General features: G+C 42.7%; 1 protein-coding gene across 1 annotated transcript in view; it reads left to right on the plus strand.

Annotated features, from left to right (window-relative positions):
* USH2A (usherin) overlaps positions 1-22,503 on the plus strand; it is a 567,365-nt gene that overhangs the window by 312,637 nt on the left and 232,225 nt on the right. Inside the window, exon 37 of the mRNA XM_066623430.1 lies at positions 11,963-12,142. Coding sequence (XP_066479527.1) covers positions 11,963-12,142 — 180 coding nt within the window. The remainder of the gene's footprint in view (positions 1-11,962; positions 12,143-22,503) is intronic.

The following is a 22,503-nucleotide window of genomic DNA, read 5'->3' on the forward strand; positions in this document are numbered from 1 at the left end:
AGGTCATGGTTCAGGATGTGGACTCACCTCCCTGCATTACAATCTCTGAGAATGAACTGGAGGTTGTCCATGACTTTGTGTACCTTGGCTCAACGATCTCCGACACTCTTTCTCTCGATACCGAGCTAAACAAGCGCATCGGTAAAGCAGCTACCACGTTTTCCAGACTCACAAAGAGAGTCTGGTCCAACAAGAAGCTGACGGAACATACCAAGATCCAGGTCTACAGAGCTTGCGTCCTGAGTACACTTCTGTACTGCAGCGAGTCATGGACTCTTCGCTCACAACAGGAGAGGAAACTGAGCGCTTTCCACATGCGCTGCCTCCGACGCATCCTCGGCATCACCTGGCAGGACAAAGTTCCAAACAACACAGTCCTGGAACGTGCTAGAATCCCTAGCATGTATTCACTGCTGAAACAGAGACGCCTGCGTTGGCTTGGTCATGTCGTGAGAATGGATGATGGCCGGATCCCAAAGGATCTCCTCTATGGAGAACTCGTGCAAGGAAAGTGCCCTACAGGTAGACCACAGCTTCGATACAAGGACATCTGCAAGAGGGATCTGAAGGCCTTAGCGATGGACCTCAACAAGTGGGAAACCCTGGCCTCTGAGCGGCCCGCTCGGAGGCAGGCTGTGCAGCATGGCCTTTCCCAGTTTGAAGAGACACTTTGCCAACAGTCTGAGGCTAAGAGGCAAAGAAGGAAGGCCCATAGCCAGGGAGACAGACCAGGGACAGACTGCACTTGCTCCCGGTGTGGAAGGGATTGTCACTCCCGGATTGGCCTTTTCAGCCACACTAGACGCTGTGCCAGAACCACCTTTCAGAGCGCGATACCATAGTCTTTCGAGACTGAAGGTTGCCAATACAATTCCCTGTTGTAACTGTTACCCTGCACTTGTCAAATCTTGTCTGATCTCAGAAGCTAAGCAGGGTCAGGCCTGGTTAGTACTTGGATGGGAGACCACATGGGAATACTGGGTGCTGTATGCTTATACCATAGTCTTTCGAGACTGAAGGTTGCCAACCAATCAGTATGTAATTGTCAGGCATGTGCTTTGCCATGCATGCAGCTGAAAAGTTTTGTTACGTGTACTATTGAGGTGGGATAGAAAAAAGATGGAAGTCCTGTGGATGGCTGAAAGTTTCATTACCTTGGTTCCAAATTACAGATGAATTACCATAGATACTCGCCTATAGTACGTAAAATTTTTGTCAAGTAATCAAGCTCAAATTATCACTTGTTGATAATTATCACTATGAGTCAATGAGAGTGCAGAGCCTTTCAGCTATGAAAAGTTTCTCCGCTCAGGCAGGCACCTCTTGCCTATCAGAAGCAAAACAGAGATGGTTAGTTTCTATAGTAACTTTCTTAGGAAATTCCAGCCAAATTTAACCTTTTATACTCCTCCATTCCCTTTTGCTGCTGCATCCTGGTTCCTTCTTGCAAATGCATGCATTTGGCAGAATTCTTTTTTTTTCAACACCAGGATGGGATTCTCCTTTCCATTAGAAATAAAGTCCCAGGCTACAGTTCAGTGCACCATTACACCCATGGAAAGCAGTGGGTCTACTTCTGAGTAAAAAGGATTGCAAATATATGCACCCGCACCTCTCTGCTGTGAATTGAATTGCACACTCTCAGTTATGTGTTATGGGTTGTATGTTATATGTAGAGCTTCTGGTTTAACACACCAGAAACTTTAAAGGTGGATTTGATTCATGGTTCTCCTGCAGTGGTTCCCAACCTTTTTCACTTGCATATCCCTTGGCAGCCCATTTCCATAAATTGTACCCTTCCTATTAGCAAAATGTTTGTAATAATACAAGCCCTCATCTCCATATGAAAACCCAGACTTTGTGTATTCATCACAGTGTTTTCTCTTTTTATCTGTTTGAAGAACAGAACACTCTGCCTTTGCACTGTTTTGCACCAGAATTATGCTGAGAAATTCTGGGTGATTGATCACTTTCCATATTATGTTTCAGTTTTTTTACTGTGCTGGTTTTCAACCACTGGTGCATACATGAATTGATGACTAAAAACTAGCTATTGGTGGGCCAACTAGATTGTGAGCCCTTTGTTAGATTGTGAGCCCTTTTGAGACAGGGAGCCATTAGTTGTTTGATTTTTCTCTGTAAAACGTTTTGTGAACTTTTAGTTGAAAAGTGGTATATAAATACTGTTAACAACAACAACAACAACAACAACAACTAGCTATTCACAGCAAACTAGCTACCTCCCTTTCTGCCTTGCTGGCCCTGCAAGCCATTCTGGAGTATGACCTGCATTATGCCATTCTTTTTCAAGTACCCCTAAAGGTCCTGTTGAGTGCCCCTGGGGGTACATGAATCCCAGGCTGGGAACCACTATTTTACTGGTATGTTGTTTACAGTGCACTTACTCTGATAGTGCTTACAAAAAGGTGGTGAAGACCAGAATTTAAAAAGAATAAAAATGTATCTTAAGATCTTTTACTGTGTTTTTAATAAATTAGAGACAGTTCTTAGATAATAATTACTGGTAGGTTATTTTTCAGGAACTGGCCTCGGGTAAAATCAGACAAAACTATAGTCATACACCTCCCTAAGTTTAACCCCTGACTTATCCGAGGATCATAGAAAATTCCATGATTTTTGACTCAAAACCTGCCCTTGGCTTATCTGTGGGATCGACTTATACACAAGTATCTGCAGTACTACCAATTCTCTCGCAGGACTTGCTCTATTAAAAAAATTACATAATCCTCCACAAAAGCAGAAGTCAAACTGTGTGGGTCACAGTTGCGAACTTCTCCAGCCCTGTGCTCTGGGGCAAGGTTCGCAATGGCACCCCCTGCGGGATGTTGCCACCCCTGTGTGCAAATCCGCCCCTCCCACTCACCTGGAGCGAAATGGAGCCTTGCATGACTCCAGAATGCACCTTAAACTTAAACTGTGCTTCTGGAAAACCTGAAGCACAGTTTCCAACTGCGTCAGGAACCTCAGTGAGGATTCCTTGCAGTTCTAGAGTCATGCGAATCTCTGCGCCCGGGGCGTTTACCCCTTTTATATAATGACAGGTCCACTACTGGTAGATCATGAGCCCCCTTTCCCAGAGACTTTTCTTTTCCATGTGCTGTTCAAGCTCACTTTTCTTTTGTCCAGTTACAGAGACAGGATATTTTCTTATTGTGAATCTACCTTTTAGTCAAGGATGCAAAGATAGTGTATACTTTGATGACCTGTGCAGCTTTTATCTTGCAGTTTATACCTGGAAGATCATTGGTGTTTTTATTTTCCTTTCACTAGCCCAGCTCAGACAAACATGGCATGGGTGCTGTCCATATGATACTGGGGGGGGGGCAAAGTTCTTCCCCACTGCACAAACACAACATTTGTCTGCAAATGTTATAGTCAAGGAGTTTCACTATCATCTGATTGCCCTGTGTTCCAGATCCTCTGAAATGAGGCTCCTCTGAATACAATACAATGCTTGCCATTTCAGACTAATTCTGTACTTGTTGGCAGCAGAGAGGACAGGATTCGACAAACACACTCTCAGGCCACCCAGTATTGTGTAGACGCTGTCCACAACGTATTTGTCTGAACAGGGCAACTATCTTCTCTTAATTTTAGGTAGTTGTTGCTAGAGTTTCAGTTTCATAGATTGAGGGCACAATCCTAGCTGATGTGTATGCTGGCACAGTGTGCCCTGCACCAGTGTTAGTCATCACCAAAGTGACATAAAGTTCTTTGCAATGTCATAGCTGTCCACCATGGTGGTGGAAAGCACCTTGCTGACCTGTGCATGCCAGCACAAGGAGCAACATGCACCAGACATGGTGAGTTCCGTGTTGAACAGTGCAGAGGTGGGGAGAGGGTAGGGAAGGGTCAGAACAGGGCAGGGAAGGATGTTGATGAGGCCAGTACATGCCACATCCCATCCTCCCTCCCAGGCCCATTCTGCCAACAGGGGCAACACAGGCTTGCGCCAGCAATTGGATCAGTGTGGGTCTGAGTTGCCCCATTGTGGCTGCTGGGTGTCCCCTTACCTTGGAGACAGCTCCTGCCTGCGACATTTCCTCTTGAGATACAGTGCAAGTCTTGCCAGTGCTATTGCATCAGCATGGGGGAATTTCGGCTGAGAAATTTAGAACCTACTGTTGTGTTTGCATCTAGGATATTTTTCTGTTTCTTGGATTAGGTCATCCATATGCACCTGCTCATTAGTGAATAAGAGAGGGCAGAGGTGTAACTAGGTCATTTGACACCCGGGGCCCATACATTTTTGTCACCCCCATACAACATAACTAATTATTTAATTATATTATATTATTAATTAATTATTAATTAATTATTTAATTCACATTTTTAAACTACCCTTCCTCTAAGCAGCTGAGGGTGGTGTGCATGGTTTGTCCTCACAACAACCTTGTGAGGTAGGTGAGACTGAGAGATAGTAATAGTCATGAGATGAAATGAATAATAATAATGTCCAAAAAATAAATGCAGTGAGTATTTCCCAACAAGCAATGGATGAAATTCTGCATCAAATGGCATATAATATGATGGTATTATTCCTAAAAGCCATGATTTCCAGAATTTTGGTCAATAGGTGTCACACCGCCCTCTCCGGATGTCTCATTGGCCTGTTTTGAGTTAAGGCAGTGGTTCACGAACTTTTAACACTGGGACTCCTTTTTAGAATGACAGTCTGTCCAGGACCCACCCGGAAGTGATGTCATGGCTGGAAGTGACATCATCAAACAAAATAAAATAATTATGAATAATTAAGTTAAAGAAAAACAGATAATTAAATAAGGGGAAGCCAGCTCTGTTTCACCAAGTGAATTTTCTCTGTAGCCTGCCTGCAATAACATCTCCTCCCCACAAAAAATCAGTGAGATTTTCAGCCCTCCCCAGTGCCCACCTTACCAGCTCAAGCCTCTGTTTATTCTTGGGGGGGGGGGGGAGTGCTGCCTTCTGTAGCAGCTGTTGAGCTCCATTTTCATCAGATTGGGACCGTGCAGCCAACCTTGCATTCACCTTTGCCTGACCTGACCAGCAGCCAAGGCACGTTTGCTTACTTGCAAGTAAATGAGACCATGTGGCTTACTTTCGCTTTCCATAGGGCTCAATACATTTGCCTGCTTGGAGGGAGGAACCTCCTTCTTGGGTGTTTTTTGGGGGCTGCTTTAATTTGATAGGAACCATTATGGTATCCTTGAATTCCTCTCAGCCTAGCCTTTCCGATGGACTAAGGCACATTTGCCTACTCACGAATAAATGCGCGATATGGCTCGGTTTCACTTTCCATAGGACTCCATGCTTTTTTTTTTGTTTCTGGCTTTTTGGCTATAAGTTTTGATGGAAAGGAGATAATTTCCTCTGGGTTTTTTCATTGCATTCCGCTGGACATTCCACATCCAGTGGTATATAGCATGATGGGGTTACTTGTAACCTCTGCGATGTTAACGATGTTGGGTAATTTGTGGTGTCACCCCCCCCAAGGCTGGTACCTGGGGCGAACTACCCCTCTGCCCCTCACTAGCTACGCCACTGAGCTTCCTTTAAAAATCTACTGCCTTTCTGTCCACAGTCAAAAAGGAGATGGTGATTTATGAGCAAGGACATAATGTCTGTTTTATCTGATACTTTCCTATGATTTTGAAAACCCTTTGAGCCTCTATGTCCATCATTGGTGGTATTTTTTAAATCTTGAAAAAACAGTTGTCTGCTTGTTACCTCTATCTACATGAACGTATTTTTAATTTCTTCATTTATTGCATTTAACTTCTATTGCTCCCTTTTCTTCCAAGCCCTATCCCCAGATTGCTCAGTGCAAGTGTATTTTTGCTTAAAATAAAATCATACCCTGAGTCATGCTTAAAAACTGAAGAGTGAGGGGTGTGTGTGTGTGTGTGTGTGTGTGTGTGTGTATAATCCTTTCTGTATCTATGGCTTGTACGTTTCCCACCTTTGTTCACCCAGCAGGGGATATGATATCCTGCAGACTTTTCTGGGCCATAATACATCTCTTTTGTGAACCTTCTTGTATAGCACAAGCCTTTAAATACACTCAAGTCAAAGGCTCCTTTATTTTTCACCCTCCTCTACTCAGCAGGGTGTGAGTCTAGGAGATAAAAAGTCTTTTAAAAAACATAAGGCGTTGCATGATCTACAGGTTGTAGGCAGTATAAGAAATAGAAAGCCTGCCTTTATCTTCCCACTTCATTGCTCTCCATGGCATTTCCTTGTGAGTTAGTTTATTAGTGCTACTTACACAACCTGATCTTAGCAAGCACAATGGGAGGCTGGCCCATGCTGTCAAAGGGAACAATTGGTCCACAGGGTCAGGAATCCTGTTCCTTTACTTCAAAGAAAGAGCTCAGTTAGGCAGCATGTAACTTTTTCTCTGTATGAATTGCTTCCAGTGTTACGGTGATGACATAATTAACAAAAAAATGATGGAAGATCAAGGAAAATCACCTCTGGCATTTCACTGCTTAATGTCTGCGTTGGTGTGGCTGCCTGGAACCCTGGCATTTTAAATGACTTTTGCTCTGCTATTGCAGTGGTCTGTGTATGTTCCTAAATCATATCCTAAGGTTTGGTTTCCTGGAACAGCAAATTGTAGAATTAAGGGCTCAATCCTATCCAGTTTTCTAGCACTGATGAAGCTGTGCCAAAGGGGCGTATGCTGCAGTAGTAGGGCAGTCACAAGGTCTCTTCAAGGAAAGGGATTGTTCCCTAATCTCAGGGCTGCATAGGAGCTGCATCAGTGCTGGACAGTTGGTTAGGATCGTGCTGTAAGTTGTTTACAGTTAATGTGGTAGTGGTCTCCACAATAAAGATGGATTGTATCCATGTATTGTCGTATCTCCTGTGTTCTCTTCCTGGTGAGGCAGAGGGAGCAGCAGTAAATAAGTGCTAATATCTGGATTGTTTCCAGTGCTGAAAATGGAAGGCCTTTAAAATCTGTTAGGTTCAGGAAAAAGTCTATTGTAGTTTCACACAGGCACAGTCCATCTATTGTGATGTTTTTGTACAAGTGCAGCAGCACTGGGTGGGCAAGAGCTGGTTGTTTCAGTGCTGGAACATTGAACATTGTGTCGGGCTGACAGAGGAGGATGGAATGTGCCTCCCTGGCAGCACAGCAGAACAGCAGGGTAGTGGGGCAACCGGTTCCAAATAAAAGCACAGACACAGCAGGCTCGTAGAGTATAGAAGCATGTATTGAACGGGAGCAGGCCGGAGAGTAGTCATCAAACGGTCCAAGGTCAGGTATACAGCAAGGCAGAGTAATGATAAGCAGTCCAAGTTAGTATCCAATCCAGCAGCACTTCACCATAGACATCCACCACAACAACCCACACCAATTGACTGCAGCAGCCACCTTATATACTGGAATCCACCAATCAGAAACAGGGTGACCGCATTGTCTCATGACAGCCTTGTGACTGACTGTGATTGGCTGCCCAGTGGTGCATTGCACCACTTCTCCCTGGCCTACGTGAGTCAGCACTCGTACCCTGAGTCACATGACTCCCAGTCCACACAGGTGCATGTCATTATAATCAGAAGTGCAGCAGTTACTTTTGTTTACATACACCAAGCCTAGACATCAGGGTCTCTCTGCCCTATCCTGGCTTATAACAATCAAGGCCTGAGAGATGTCAAGGCCCAACAGAATGTTTTATTTATTTATGTTCAGACCTCTGGAACAGAACAGGTACGTATGGTGGGAACTTACAGTCCAGTCCTGTGCTCCTGGTGCCCAGGGATGCATCGGTGCCAAAAGTGGCTGCTGCTGCATCCTGTGCATGTTTGCATCAGCCAATAGGAGCTGTGTCTATCTTACTCCTGTGTATTGATACTTGATTGGCTTTTGGCACACACCTCTGCAAATGCGGCTGTTTGAAGGCCACGACTGCCACAGAGATGAGCTGGTTGTGTGACGTGGCCCTTTAGGAAAGGACTGCCATGTGCAACTCTGAAAATATTTCTGCTGACTCTCCCTGAGAAGGATAGGTTGGCCCTGGAAACAGGTATTAGCTAGTTTTTTCACAGGCCTGTCTTTCCTGAATGGTGCTGACAGCGAGGTGATGATGAAAACATTCTGGATCCTGTCGGGAAAAGGAAGGGCTAAAACAAACAGGATAAATGGTTACCTTGGCATAAACTATACTGTGCAGAAGAACTGCCCTTGAAATTTACCGGTGTCCCAAGCTATTGCTCATATTGGCGTGAGGCACGTTCTTGTTGTCAGACTGCCGAATTTAGAATTGCAAGTCAGGTGGGGAGAAGGACACATATGAAAAATGGAAAGAGGAAGGCACTAACCCACTTATACTCACAAATAGGTTCCAAGCTGAGGCAGACTAGTCAGGAATGCCATCGGATGATAAGAAATGCTTATCAGTGTTGCACTTTCTTTCAAGCTGAACCAATGCGGCTGCATTTTCCAGCCCACTGAAAGTCAAGTTTATGCAGTGAAAAGTGGCAAAGCTGCTTCCTGGGTATCACTCCCAGCATGAGTAATTTGAGGACCTGCATTGGAGATGGAGAGAGGGGGGGGGGAAGATTCTCCCAATATTTGTGTTGCCCGCACTGCAAGTTGCTTGAATAAGAAATCTTTGTTCTGTGCATAATTTATGTCAGGAGATCTGTCACCGTCTCTTCGGCTTGAATGCGAAGCAGTGAGCAATTTGAACTGCTGCATTGCCTAACTCATTATAAATGTGCAAGTTCATTTTTGGGGGGAGGCTGAATAAAATGGTTATGTAATTGCATACTTCTCATAATTATTGAGTAATTATATACTTCTCATAATTGCCAAGTAATCACTCTGCTATAACTAGAACTTAATGTTACAACTAATTATATAATTACTGTATATTAATGTTGTTATCTAGGCAACTTAGAACAAAGTGTTGCTTTGCTTGAGAGCTTTTCTCTGCATCATTTTCAAGCATAAATACCAATGTTTGTTATGTAGCTGAAAATGGATTTTACAAGTTGAACACACAAACAGCTTGAAAAGATAAAAATGTGGGTAAAACAGCTGTATGAATGAGGCTCTGCTGCATTCAGCTTGCAGGTGGAGGTAAAGGTTACCTCTGAAATGTAAGGTAATATCATATATGAAAATGTGAGTACAAGTAAATTGCAAAATTCACTCGATGTGGGTACGTTTTTAGCAACATTTGGGCCTGAAGCTGAGTGAATTGATATTAAACAAAAGCTTTTGTATTTGAATGTGTTTCTGAGTCTACAGAGTATAACATATGGATAAATAATGTATTTTATTATTTGGGGGGGGGGGGTTACATGCTGTGTACTTGAGTACATATGAATGTTGAAAAAGTACCATACGCATAATTAAATCTGGTGAGATTATTGTTATTCATAACACTGAGAACCCAATTTGGTATTTAAGAATGGTTTTGATGTCTTGGGTAGTACATAAAAGAAGCTAGGCCAAAGGAACCAAATATTGTGTGATGATAATAAGATTCAGTTGGAAAAAATCTGAAGTAGGCCTAGATCAGTGATTCCAAAAGTGGTGGGTCACGACCCACCACAGGCACCGGAAGAGGGCCATTCCCCTAGAAATTGTTGCCCCATGGCAGCACAGCAATCATGATGCCACAGGGACCCAGGGACTTGTAATCATACCTGGAGGTCACACCGGGCTTGGGGAGGGTCCAGGAAGCCTTCAGCCTGCTCTGTGGGCCTCTTCAATGCTAGAAATCGCTCTAATCTATGATGGGAGTACAGTTCTAATTTTCGTATGAACACTGAATTGTGCTCTGATCACAGATAGAAGTGATTTCAAGTATCAGGGACGCCCATGGAGGGGGCTGCGGGCCTCCTAGACCTTCCCTGAGGCAGGCACTACCTCCAAGGTATGATTACAAGTCCTTGGGTCCTCACGGTGCTGTGATTGCTACGCACCGTGGGGCACTCCCCCACCCGGTCCCCACCCATGCAAAAACTTATTGCAGTCCAAGTCCAAGTAGGACTTTGGAAACCACTGGCTTAGACCATCTAACCATTTTTACATCATCATTTTGCTTTCTGCTTTTATATAGAACACAGCAGGAAAAACGAAGAGTTTCAAATTCACAGAGTTGAAACGGTATCAATGGAAAATCAAATTCAAAACGCTGCCCTGAGCTATCTGCTCTATATCTTGCTCACCCTGCCCTTGAAGACACCATGAAAAGGTGTTCTACCACCTCTCTCAACAGTTTACATCATCACCAAACTATGACTGCAACCATATTCAGATCATTTAAACAAACATTCGTATGTCAACATAGTGATGAGGAACCTGTTTTCCTGTGACTATTCCCCTTAACCCTCTGGTGTAACATTTACAGTGCAATCCTATCTTGTGCTGGAGCATGCAAGCCAGGAGGCTTGCGCTGTATCCAGTGCAAGATAGGGCTACAAAGTGGCTCAGCCAAAGGTAAGGGGAAACTCAGCTGATGCAAGGCTTGCTCCCTGTGTTGAAGTGGAGACTGAATTCAGCCAACTCTCAAAGAGGCTCAAACATGCTTTATGGCACATTTGTGACCCTCCTGGGCCTGCACATGGGACTTGTGCCAGCCCAAGGGCGAGTCAGGATTGTGCCCTTAGAGGCAAAAACCACGTGAATGGTGCCAGTTGCATGGTTCTTTGCCACCCAGATGTTGTTTCCTGAGGAAGGAAAAGAACGTTTCGATGTTTGCATGAAGACATTCACTTGTGTCCTGTATCCAAGCATTACATGAGTGGTGTAGGAAGAGGTCATGATGAAGTTGCTAGTATGGCATGGCAATGAATTGTGCCTGTAGTCTATTTTTGTATTCCAAACTGTTGCTCTTAATTCTATCCTCAGCAAATTGGATGAACCATTTTTTTTCCTTATTTCAAGTTCAAAGTAATGTCAGCTAAATTTAACTGGTTTCTTCAGCTTTTCTTCATACGCCATGTTTTAGGCCCTTAATCATTCTCTTTCCTTGAATTCTTTCCACTTTGTCAACAACATTGCTGCCCAAAACACAGTGTGGTAGGCCCCTGTTGAGCTTCCATTGGTACTGAGCACAGCTGTACTAGTGGAGATACAGAGAGCCTCCCTGAGAAACTGTTGTCCTTACTGAATTTTTTGCTACCCTCAAAATTCACTTAAGCAAAACTCTAAATCTGCCTTGAAATTTTGCTTTAGGTTAAATTTTATTACCACTCTAAATCAAAATGCATAACCTATCCCCTAGGTATTGGCAATCCTTCATATTTTGCATCATACATGCATGTGGTAAGCAGGTGTTTCCAGTTCATCAATTCACTAGGTGAACTTGGGCTAGTCACTCCCTCTCAGCCTCAGTTCCCCAGCTACAATATGAGGGTTGTTCTTACCCTGTGAGGGTTGTACTTATCCTTACTTATAGCAGAGGTTTCAAAAGTGTGTGTCGCTGCACCCTGAGGTCCCACAGTGCATTCATGGGAGGTGGGGGTGGATGTCCCTGGTTGCCCCTCCTCCTGGCTCTTCTGAGTGCCATCAGCTTGGATCATGCAAGATCTTGTGGGATTTGGGTGCAGCAATCTTGGATTGCACAAGATTTTGTGTTCTGCAAGATGGCAGCTTCCCAGCTGAGCTGGGAAGAAGAGGTGGTGTGGGTGCTGTTACCCCAGTAAGTTTGGAAACCACTGCCTTATAGGATAGTTGCAAGGACAGTGTCAAGGTAAGCTTATTTATCTTATACAGGTGAAGCTTATTTAAACATTAAATGTTGCTGTTGTTGTTATCCATTGTTAACACTTTGTGATTTTTCAACCAACCAATAAAGTGCTCACTTTATAGCATTTACTGTACTTTTTGGTCACTTTTATAGCTTCCTGTTTATGGCCATGCCTTTATTAGGGTCACATTTTGAAAACTGCTGTGTTTGTATATGGGAGGTAACATTTTCAGCTTTTGCTCTTTCTCTTCCAGCCAATCACAATTATGTACTTCTAAACGACACACAAAATGTATATATCAGTAAAGAAGCAAATATCTGGGTAACCATTGGAGGATTACTACAATTTTCAAACTACACAATACAAGTCAATGCTTCCAATAGCCAAGGATATGTGATAAGTGGTCCTGTGACAATTGCCATACCTCCTGGGGGTAAGTATGATGATATGCTTTTTATAAGTACATATAAGTCACTAGTACAGAAATATTTCAGCTAGGGTGGGGCAAAGTTCCCCAAAAGTTGAACGCGCAATATGATGTAAATTCACCTAATAGACAGGAAAGAAGTGCTGATTGGCCCAGAATGCATTGTTTCCATTAGGTGGAATGGTTGTCAATCACACCAGGACAAAGGAAGTTATAACAAATCAGTACTAACAGAAATTGTGATCTGAACTGGAACTGTACAGTATGCAAACATCTTTAAAGCATATATCTTGAATATCCCTTTTTATTATGTGATATGCAAGAGTCTTAAATTCAACTCCATGCCTTGCTCCAGCTGTAGACATCTACAATTCTAATTTTTCAATGATTTTTAAAAATTTGTCGCTGGGAAATGGAGAGAGAAAGAAAAACTCCAACCCAATAGTTTCATCAAAGGAAAAAAAAGCATAGCATCTTTAAAGGCATATATTTATGCCAATTTATTCTAGGAATTATGATATACTTTCATCGTTTGATTGTTGTTGATTACAATTAGGAAACTTATAGCTTTGAAATGATCTTTTTTATGACCTTGTGGTACTTTAAAAGCAATACCTCATTGATTAAATAGGTTTTAGTTCATGCTTCCTTTTACTTAATGATCTGAAAACATATTATTCTGATTTACACATAAAATCATGCTGAAAAGCATGTGGCATTCACTAGACTATGTGTGTTTAAGTAGAATTAAATTAGCACTGAAAGTTATTAAAGAAATCTTCCATCCCATTGTCCAGTGGACTGTGATTCATACTGAAATGAATAATAAATGAACCAGCACATATGAGAAAAGTCCTGATATATAGGACATTCTATAATCCATATTTACCTTGCCATTATGTTTTATTATAATAATTTTGTTTGAATGCATTAGCACTCTAGACCCTAATGCCCCATTTTAAATGTAATCGTAAACTGTAGCACGCTATTGTAATCAGTTGGTAAGAAGAATTTATCTGAATTGCTAGCCTAACTGAAGGTTATGTGAATAATTCCACCCAACTTTTGAGGATACTTAGATATGTGCAGGTTTTCTCATGAAAGTAGTCTTCACTCAAGCCTTCCTCCTGGACCTTCAGAGACAGTTAAGTTGGTGGAGAAGACAGGATGGGGTGGAGGAGAACGGAACCAGGTGGTGTCAGGGATGGAGGGAGGGTGGAATGGGGAGGCCACAGGGTAGGAGATTGGCAGATTGGTTCCTTGAGGGGGGTGGGTTTAGTGGCAGCAGTGTCTGCCAAATCTGAACCCCCCTCCGAGACCAGATCACCAGGTATTTTGCTAGCACAGGTCCGAGTAGACACCTCCACACTGCGGAAGCTTACCCCTGTAAGGGAACAAATGTTACCTTACCCAGAAGAGACCCCTGCAACTGCCCCCTCCTGCAGGATGCAGCAGTAGCCATTTTGGTGCCACTTTTTTGGTGGGGGTTGGGGAGGAGAATAAGATTAGACATTGGCATTTATGTATTGTACGAGTATCCGTTGATTACAATACCAGTTACAACCCAATTAAGTGATCCATAAATCTTACTCCTGAGTAGACACATAGGACTGGGCTTTAATTTTACAATAGTAAATGTAAATGATTGAAATATGTAATAGGAATTTCTGGATAAAAGTAAATTTCATGGGAAATTTCCATTGCAAGAACAAAACCATCAATATAACGGTTTAAAAAATAAAATGGTAGATAAGAACTATATTACTAAAATGTCTACACCAGCCATTTTCAACCACAGTGCCATGGCACACTGGTGTTCCGCAAATAGTCTGCAGGTGTGCCTCAGGGGATTGGGGGAGGGTCATTTATTAGTGGGGCCACTGGGGGATGTGAGCCGCTCACCAACAGCATGATGTGCCTTCTCAATAGTCAAAAAACTGATGGTGTGCCTTGACAGTTTTAGTGCTTTGTCAGTGTGCCATGAGCTGAAAAAGGTAGAAACTCACTGGTCTACACTGTGTGGGCCAAACTACATGTTTTAGGGAACATGTAATTTAGTGCAAGGTTTTTACTTTTATGATTTAAATAGTGCAAAGGAAGGGGGACTCAGAACTGGAATAATCCATAGCTGTGGGTAGGGTGGTATTTAGGACACTGTCCCTACTGTGATTGTGTTTCCCACACTATTTTTGAAGGAGAAAAGCTTTCATTGTCGGCCACAGTTTTCCACCATTCGGTTAACCCTCCCCCCCCCGTGTCCTATTTAAAACATAAGAGCAAAAAGACCTGTGCTCGTATATATTTCCTATAATGTGTAACTTGGTCTTAAACATGAGAAGTTACTGAAAACTCGTCATAGGCTACAACAAATTATTGTTATTAAAAAAACATTTTACAGGTTGAAGGCTACTTATATTTGAAGTATGCGAAAGTATTAATGAGAAGCCATTTTTTTTAGATCTGTTTTACTAGTTATGTTGAGATCATTGAAAACTCAATGTTTTGAGTTTACTGAAAATATTCAGTGCTTAAATTCATTTTAAAACTCTCTTTGAAATGACTGTTACATTTTTATGAATCCTCTACAGTCTTTCAGTGCTGTTTCAAGAGTTCTTGGAAAAGAATTAAAAAAAAACCACCAATCCAAATGCGTATCCATAAATATGAAACTTTGTTTTTGACCTTTCCCCTCCAAAGGTCTGGAGTTACTAATGGGGTTAGGTTTTCAACTCTTAATGGGACTCAGTGCGTTAGTGTTTTGTATGCATGGAATTTGGCGTTTGGTTTAATAAGTGGTTGACATTGGTGATGTCCCTTAATTTGCTTAAATGTAATTGGCTCTTTTATCAGTCAAACCTGTATAGATTGGCAATTGATCAGAAAGGGTCAGCCATGACTGTGCATGTAGTTAAACGATGGAACCACCAGTTACTCACTTTTGCATTATAATAAGCTGAAACCATGAAAGCAAATTGTCTTAGAGTTGTAAGGTAAAACAAAACTGAGAAGTTCTGCATGATGTTCAAGTTCAGAACAAAGGCATTATGGAGTGTATAAATTTTAAATACACTGCATTTTGCCTCCAGACTTAAATTTTTTTTTTCTCCAGATGAACTGAAATCTTGTCTGGAACTGTCTTTGTTATATCAAAGAACTGCACAGAAAGCTAAAAGAGACAGAAGAAGCATAAAAGGGCATAGTTTAAAATGATTAGTGACAAATTTCATACTACAGAGGTAGAAACAGTTTTTTTCCTGAGCTCTCTATTTTTTTCCAAAATGAATAAATTCATCCCATTAATCTTGTCCTAAAATGTTTCAGTAGGAATTTTTTTTTTGTTAAAGAAACATTGTAATAGTAGCTCAGCAGCATAATCAAATAATGATACTTGGGCAGTTTTAAAATTAACTCCATGAAATAAATAGCAGTTATGGTTTCAAAAAATTGCATGAAAAGAATATGTGGAAGCATTAACTTGGGCGGGATCCACAGCAACATTTCTGTGAATGGAAGCGCAGTCCATGAACTCAAGCTCCCTCAGACAATGGAAGGACCATTCTGCTTGCACTAAGGGGCCCTTCGGTTTGGCCAAGGCCCCTTTGTGAAAGCAAATGCTTCTTCCATCCTTGGAGAGAGTTTGTGTTCAGGGAGAGTGCTTCCACTCATGCAAGTATTACTCTCTGTGTCACCCCATATATTCAACTGTTCGGTGGAATGTTGCTGTTCTGAAAGGAAGACAAAGGTGGTGCACAGACAACTGTTCTACGTGTAATTCAATCTTTCTAGTGGTGCTCCAGACTGGCTCAGTCAAACAGACCGTACAAGCAGCTGTCTGGAACATCAGGAATCAAGAAGTGCTGGGCTGCTTTGCAAACCCCTCAAGCCAACTAAACAACCTGAGGAAGCCAGGTTCATGAGACCCTCAAGCAAAGTTCTTGCTGGGCTCCCACTGGTACTCATGCCTTTCACCTGAAGCCATTTGGACATTCCTGTTCCTGAGCATTCCTGAGCACTCACTCTTGGGATACTGAGAAAAAGCATTCAGAGATTCCAGCCTCCTCCCCGCCCCCAAAAAACCCCCAAAACAACTGGGAAAGAAAGCCGTACTGGAATGGCTAGAGCTTGTTTCCCTTTTCGTTTACTGCTGTCCAGATTGGGAAGGAAAGGGGAGTGATCTCTTGATGCTGTTCTATTTTACACTGGTGGCACTGAGGGAGGAGTATCTAATCAGCTCCAAGGAGACAGTCTGTGACAGACAACTGTCCTCTTGGAGTAGTTCAAACACTCCACAATGAGAGAAATATGCAGAGATTACTCCACTTTTCATTCTGGGATGTATCACAGCCTCTTCACCCGCTGTTTGCAAATATACATCTTCAGAATGGCTCATCATCATGGGGCTCTCTGAGGAAGTTATGTTCTGGATGGAGAGGGTGGCAGTAGGCAGCAAGGATGCTAGTTTATTGGTTGAGTGACTCATGCTGCTGTTCCCTGCTATGTTAGGGGGCTTCAGGAACTATTTGGGAGCCTATGGTCCCTCCACGAGGGCCTAGCCTGTCTGACTGTGGTGCCAGCCCTGTTGGAGAGGGTACAGGTATTCCATTCCCCTACAATGTTTTATCCTGTCATGACTGACTGGGCCCCATAGGTAGTGTGCCCACTCATCAGAGTTTGCCTAGGCATAATCAGTGACATGAAACAGGTAATCAACAACTGGAGGTAGTCTGCAGTAAGAAACAAATTTTCTTCACATGGCCAACATTGTGGCCACATGCTTGGTGAGGGGAGGGGAGATTATAGGAGCAGGGTTTGCACTGAGTTATAGGTGTTCACTAGGCTGTGTATAGGTCCTATGGATATGTGTAGTTGCCCTAAAACAGTACCAGTGTTTAATAATCCTTTAGATAAAGCCAGTTCACTTGATCCAGCAAGAGAGGTCCATGCATGGACATAGCCCTCTGTAAATACAGCTGATACTGGTGCAAATGTGAATCTGATGCTCATCTAGGATCCAGTGAACTGGCTGGATCTGTCTTTTTATGCACGTGCAGAAGTGAATCTCCATCCGTGTAACTAGAGCTGGGTCTAGGCCCAATATTTTTTCATTCCAATCTAATCTTAAATTCTCCTATCAATAAGATCCTACAATGAATACTTTAATATCTATAATAAATATATATAGTTGGCAACTGACTTAACAAAATATTGTAGTAATTTGCCTTTTACTATATTTCTATACATTTTGTGTGATGAGATCGGAAGAATAGACTTTATCTAGATGCAGTAATATGATTTAAATGTTTTAAAAAGTCCTTGATTTTTTATTTTTATTATGTTTATTTTTTGACAACTGTTCTGCTTCCACAATAAAATGTCATTTTAATAAACTGTCAACAGAAGAAGACATCTAGATTAAAAAAAAAAAAAAAACTATATCAAAATGTATTACTTATGCTGCCTGCACTGCCCTGCTAGAATGCAGAGGTTAGTCTTCTGATTAAAAAATATTCAAGCAAAGTATCAGCTTTTTAGGTAGCAGAGTGTAGCAGAGGGAGCTTTGAAGTTTCCTTACTTGTAATAGCCTCAGTAGCCTCCAGCAATGTAGTGCCTCCCTAACACGTTTACGCACTCTCTTGTGGGTTATATAGACAAAAAATAATAATCATAAAGGGAGTCTCTTAAGTGTGTCCTGAGGGCAAGAATTGTGGGGTTTAGAGGAGAAGAAAGGATCAATCACTGTTTTTCCCCCTCTTAACCAGGGGATAAATACTGGGATATTGTTCCTTAAGTATGATTTCCATAAAAGTGCTTTTGGCTTTTCCCCTTTTCAAAGACAGGCATTCCATAACTTTCAGGCTAAAACCACTGCTATTTGAAATGAAGTCATTGAAATGAAAATAATAATAATAAAAAAAGAGAGACTGTACCAAATATTCATTTGAGCTCTTATGCATGTATGTGTATTTTAATGTTGAAACTATACAGTATTGTGCTGGGTTTGGAATCATCTGTGACCTCATTTCACCATGCTGTATTTATTTTGAGATTTCTCGTATTGAGAGGCGGGTGCACTAATGTTCCAAGGTGGGCCCCAAAATCTTACTCTTCTCTGATTCCAAATTAAATTTGTGTCCATGTGTGCCTGTGCATGCAAATGATGTTTTAATAGACCAGTCCTATCCAGCCTCGTGCCCAAGGCTCCAGCATTGCTGAAAGGGCTGCAACTGGATCCTATGGGTGCCAGGTTAGCACCGGAAGTTTCCTTGGGGAAAGGGAGCATTTGCTTTGAATGGGTGCAGAGTTGGGAGGCCTGTGTCAGGCTGCTCCGCCGGGAAGGGAGGACAGGACAGCAGAGGCTGCTGCCACCTTCGCCCCCATCCTAGGCCCAATCCTTTTGTCCCCCCACCCAGTTCCACCCTCTTCCCCACACTCCCCCCCCCACCCCGAAACACCTCACCTCCTCCTCACCTCACCGGTGGTAGCAGAACTTACTGCTGGCTGCTCCTGTGGTGTCCTCTTCCAGTGCTTAGTCCAGCACCGATGGCGCCTCCTCACCAGGTGCCGCAGATGTGCCTTATGGCATGTTTGCGACATCTGGAGCCAGCAGCATGGGCGTACTGGTGGCGCTGGGCCTGATAAGATCGGGCCCTAAGTCATATCAATTGTTTTTCTATTATCATTTAGAAATGAGAGTAGTACAATACCATAGAAAAGTCTTTGAGTCATGGTCAGAAGTCAGATGATTAATAGAACTCTTCATTTAAAAATGAAGAATTTGGTTAGTGAATGTGAAAAAAACAGCCCTGTATGCTCATGTTAGCTTTTGAAAATAGCTAGCATTGGTTTCTTCATCCCATACCTAATGGGGAAGATGGAGATCTTCTTGCAAATGTATTTTTCAGGGTGTCAGGAAGTCCAAAAACTGTACCTTTGCCCACAAGACACACTTTCTGTGTTAGGCATGGGTGGTCTTTTTAATTTCTTAAGAGCCATCAAGGAGAATTGGAAAGAGGTTTCTGATAATGATACTTCCTTTTCATCTCTTAATGTATCCTCTCTTATGTAATCAGAGTTGGCTGTGATGCTTTGTCTTTTGCTCTGACATGTAGGACAAAACCCAGCCAAGCTGTTCTGAGATTGAGGTAAATGACACAGTGCTTCAAAAGTCTTATAATAATTTGGCTAGCCAATATGAAATAGCCATACAATAACATGCACATTTGCAGGCAAAATATCAAGGGAGAGTTGGTCAGATGGGATAACTTAGCATGGAACCATTGCTGACAGGCTTATGCACTGGAGTATCACCCTTATTTTAATAAAGAATGCTATATTTCTAAACACAGTTTCAGCAATCTGGTGTTCTGTTTGGGTGTCATTCTGGGCAGTGGAAAAGTTTAGTTCATTATGTTAAAAATTATGTTTACATGCTGATATGTTCAGTTAAAATTAATAAGACTTGATTTTCTGGTGAGCGTGCTGAGGATTTATGATGCAAAGACATCTTCCTGCTGTGGAATTCCAATGGTAAGGGAAAGAGAAATTTAGAAGACCTATGGTAGAACATTAGGAATCAACAGACACTGGTTAGATTCCAGCTTCTAGCACTCTAACCTAGATAACCTTCCCAGGTTACTGTGGAGTTGTGGATGTCCAGGTTTCCTATGGGTTCTCTTTAGCCAGCTTTTGTAACTGAAGATTTATCCCTTTTCTTCTCTTTCCTTTTCTCTTCAATTTACTCTGTTTTTGATGGATTTGAACATTGGGTAGAAAGAGCTCTGGATTATCATATGATTAGAAGCCAAAGCATTTGCTCTTAGATAAGAATTCCATACGTTGATGTTGCTGATTAGAAGACCACAGTATCATCAGTCCCCTCAAGGGCTCTGTGTGCAACAGGGTACTATACTTGACTATATCTGCTGGCATGATGAACCCTCTAGCAGCTAGAGTCTAGCTCAGTGTTTCTCAAACTGTGGGTTGGGACCCACTTGGTGAGTCGCTAGCCAATTTCAGATGAGTCCCTGTTCATTTCAATATTTTATTTTTAATATATTAGACTTGATGTTCCCATAGTATGTGACTGCATTTGGGGAAATGTTACAGACCTGTACTTTTAACAAGCTACTATGTATATTCTTTCAACAATGACAGTCAATGGAACTTACTCCTGGGTAAGTGTGAGTCGGATTCCAGTCTAGGGTGGTTAAAAATTTTTCTGCCTGATGACGTCACTTCCGGTCATGACATCACTTCCAGTGGGTCCTGAGAGATTCTCATTCTAAAAAGTGGGTCCCGGTGCTAAATGTGTGAGAACCACTGGTCTAGCTCATTTGAGTCTAACTTCCTGATGTGTCAGTCTACCACACTACAGCCATTCATACATTAATAAACTACAGCACACTGTAGCTGTTCTATAGTTACCATATTAGATCTTTTTTGGACCTCAGTGCAGTGTCCACTTCTTCTGTACTAGCTTTCCTGAACATTTGGAGAATTAACATGTCGAGAGAAAATAAACCCCCTGAATATGTTGTTTTGGTCTTTGTAGACCTGACAATATTACTTTATGTCTAAATGTAAAGAAAGGTTCCAACAATTGTGATGTATTAAATTATAACTGAGAACTAATTCAAGGATCAAAGATGCTCTTTGGGAGAGATCACTTTACTGGTAAGAAAAATCATTACCTTTTTGCCCAAGCTCGTATATTTGTACTGTCTGTCTTGGAAATATCATCCCTCACAATTTCTGAATCTTGATGTTTAATTTAACACAAAAGTCTTTGAGCAGCTCAATGGGGGGCTTTTGCTGGCAGAGTCTCATAGAAGGAAATTGAAATGTACATGTTTTTTCTCATGTATCAAAGAAGTGCAAGAATCTAAACTGACATTTTACATCAAATGAATTATGAACTGTGTACTGTGTACCTAAGGGAACAACAAGCAAATTAGATTTTTGTTATGGGGGAGGGGGAAAGAAGCCAGAATAATAATAATAAAAGACTTTATCTGAACTTGACATGAAACATAGCATTCTTTGTACACTAGAGATTATGCATTACTTTAAAAATGAATTGTTTTGAATGTTTTAGACAGAATGTGAAGACAACTAAGTTAAGGTATAGCTTAATAAGAACATGAAACTAAATAAAGGTTACTTTATTGGGTGAGACGCATGACTGAAAGTGGGTGCTAGGACCACAGGGCTGCTGTTCATGTGTCATACTGTTAATTTCTTTTGTCATGGTGTGATGTCCATGGCGGGCGGAGACCCCCGCCCCTTGGTGTGCAACCGAGCGCGGGGAGCTTACCCTGTCGAGGCAAGTCAGTCGTCGGCAGAAAGAAGGATGGGAGGCAGACACAGCTGTTTTGCACAGACAGTTTACTCGCGTCAAACTCTTGACATTCATGGGGCCTGTTACGTCACAGGCCCCGTTGCACAGACTCGTGTCGTCTGTGCAGGATAGGCTCGTTTCCCTGTTCCTTCCCGACCCCTTGAGGTTTCAGGCAGAGCTTTCTGGCTGGTGCCTATCGGCCAGGGGTATGGGTTCCCGAGGGCTGCAGTGCTGTTGTCTGGGGTCAGCTTAGCGGGCCTCAGGAGGTCCCCCAGTACCTCCGGGCTTGCCCCTCTATCAGCTGGCCTCCAGTGGAGGTAGTTGGTACCGGGTCCCTGGTTCTGCAACCCCACCTCTCCTGCTGTCACTCCCGGGGCCCGGGCGGGCCTAGAATCAGGGAGTTCCCAGCCCATCTCTCCAGGGCCATGGTAAGCCAAGTTCCCTTCAGGGCCTGGATCATCTGCATAAGGCCAGAGTGGCTACCCCCTCTGGCCTTCCCTTCGACGCTGCTCCCAACTGACCTCCCAACTGACCTCTCTCTAGGCTGTCCAGCCTCCTTATGAAGCCAGCCTTGGGCTGGGCCAGCCCCACCCCTTCTGCCCACGTGACTGCTGGCTGCTCCCAGGAGGCACTAGGTCCTACTCCCAGGGAGGTGTCTTGCCTGGGACCCCAGTCCTGACAGTGCTTAGGTCTTACTCTGGAGGAGGCCCCTACCCCTGAGGAGGCCCCTGCTCCTGAGGAATTCCAGGCCACCCGGGCTGGGCCTAGGTGACACATGGCTACCCTCAATCAAGAAAGTCAGTCAGAAAGCAAATTTAGTTAGAATTGTGTTAGCTTTGGTGTGATCTGGAAATATTCCCAGTATCAGGTTGTAGCTTTATGGCATAATCCTAACAGGAGCTTGCATCAGATGGCGTCTGGCCTGGCCGCCTTTAAAAGGGGATTGGACAAGTTTCTGGAAGAAAAATCCATTACGGGTTACAAGCCATGATGTGCATGTACAACCTCCTGATTTTAGAGATGGGCTATG

Source organism: Tiliqua scincoides, chromosome 1 (genome assembly GCF_035046505.1).
Source record: "Tiliqua scincoides isolate rTilSci1 chromosome 1, rTilSci1.hap2, whole genome shotgun sequence".
Taxonomy (NCBI): domain Eukaryota; kingdom Metazoa; phylum Chordata; class Lepidosauria; order Squamata; family Scincidae; genus Tiliqua; species Tiliqua scincoides.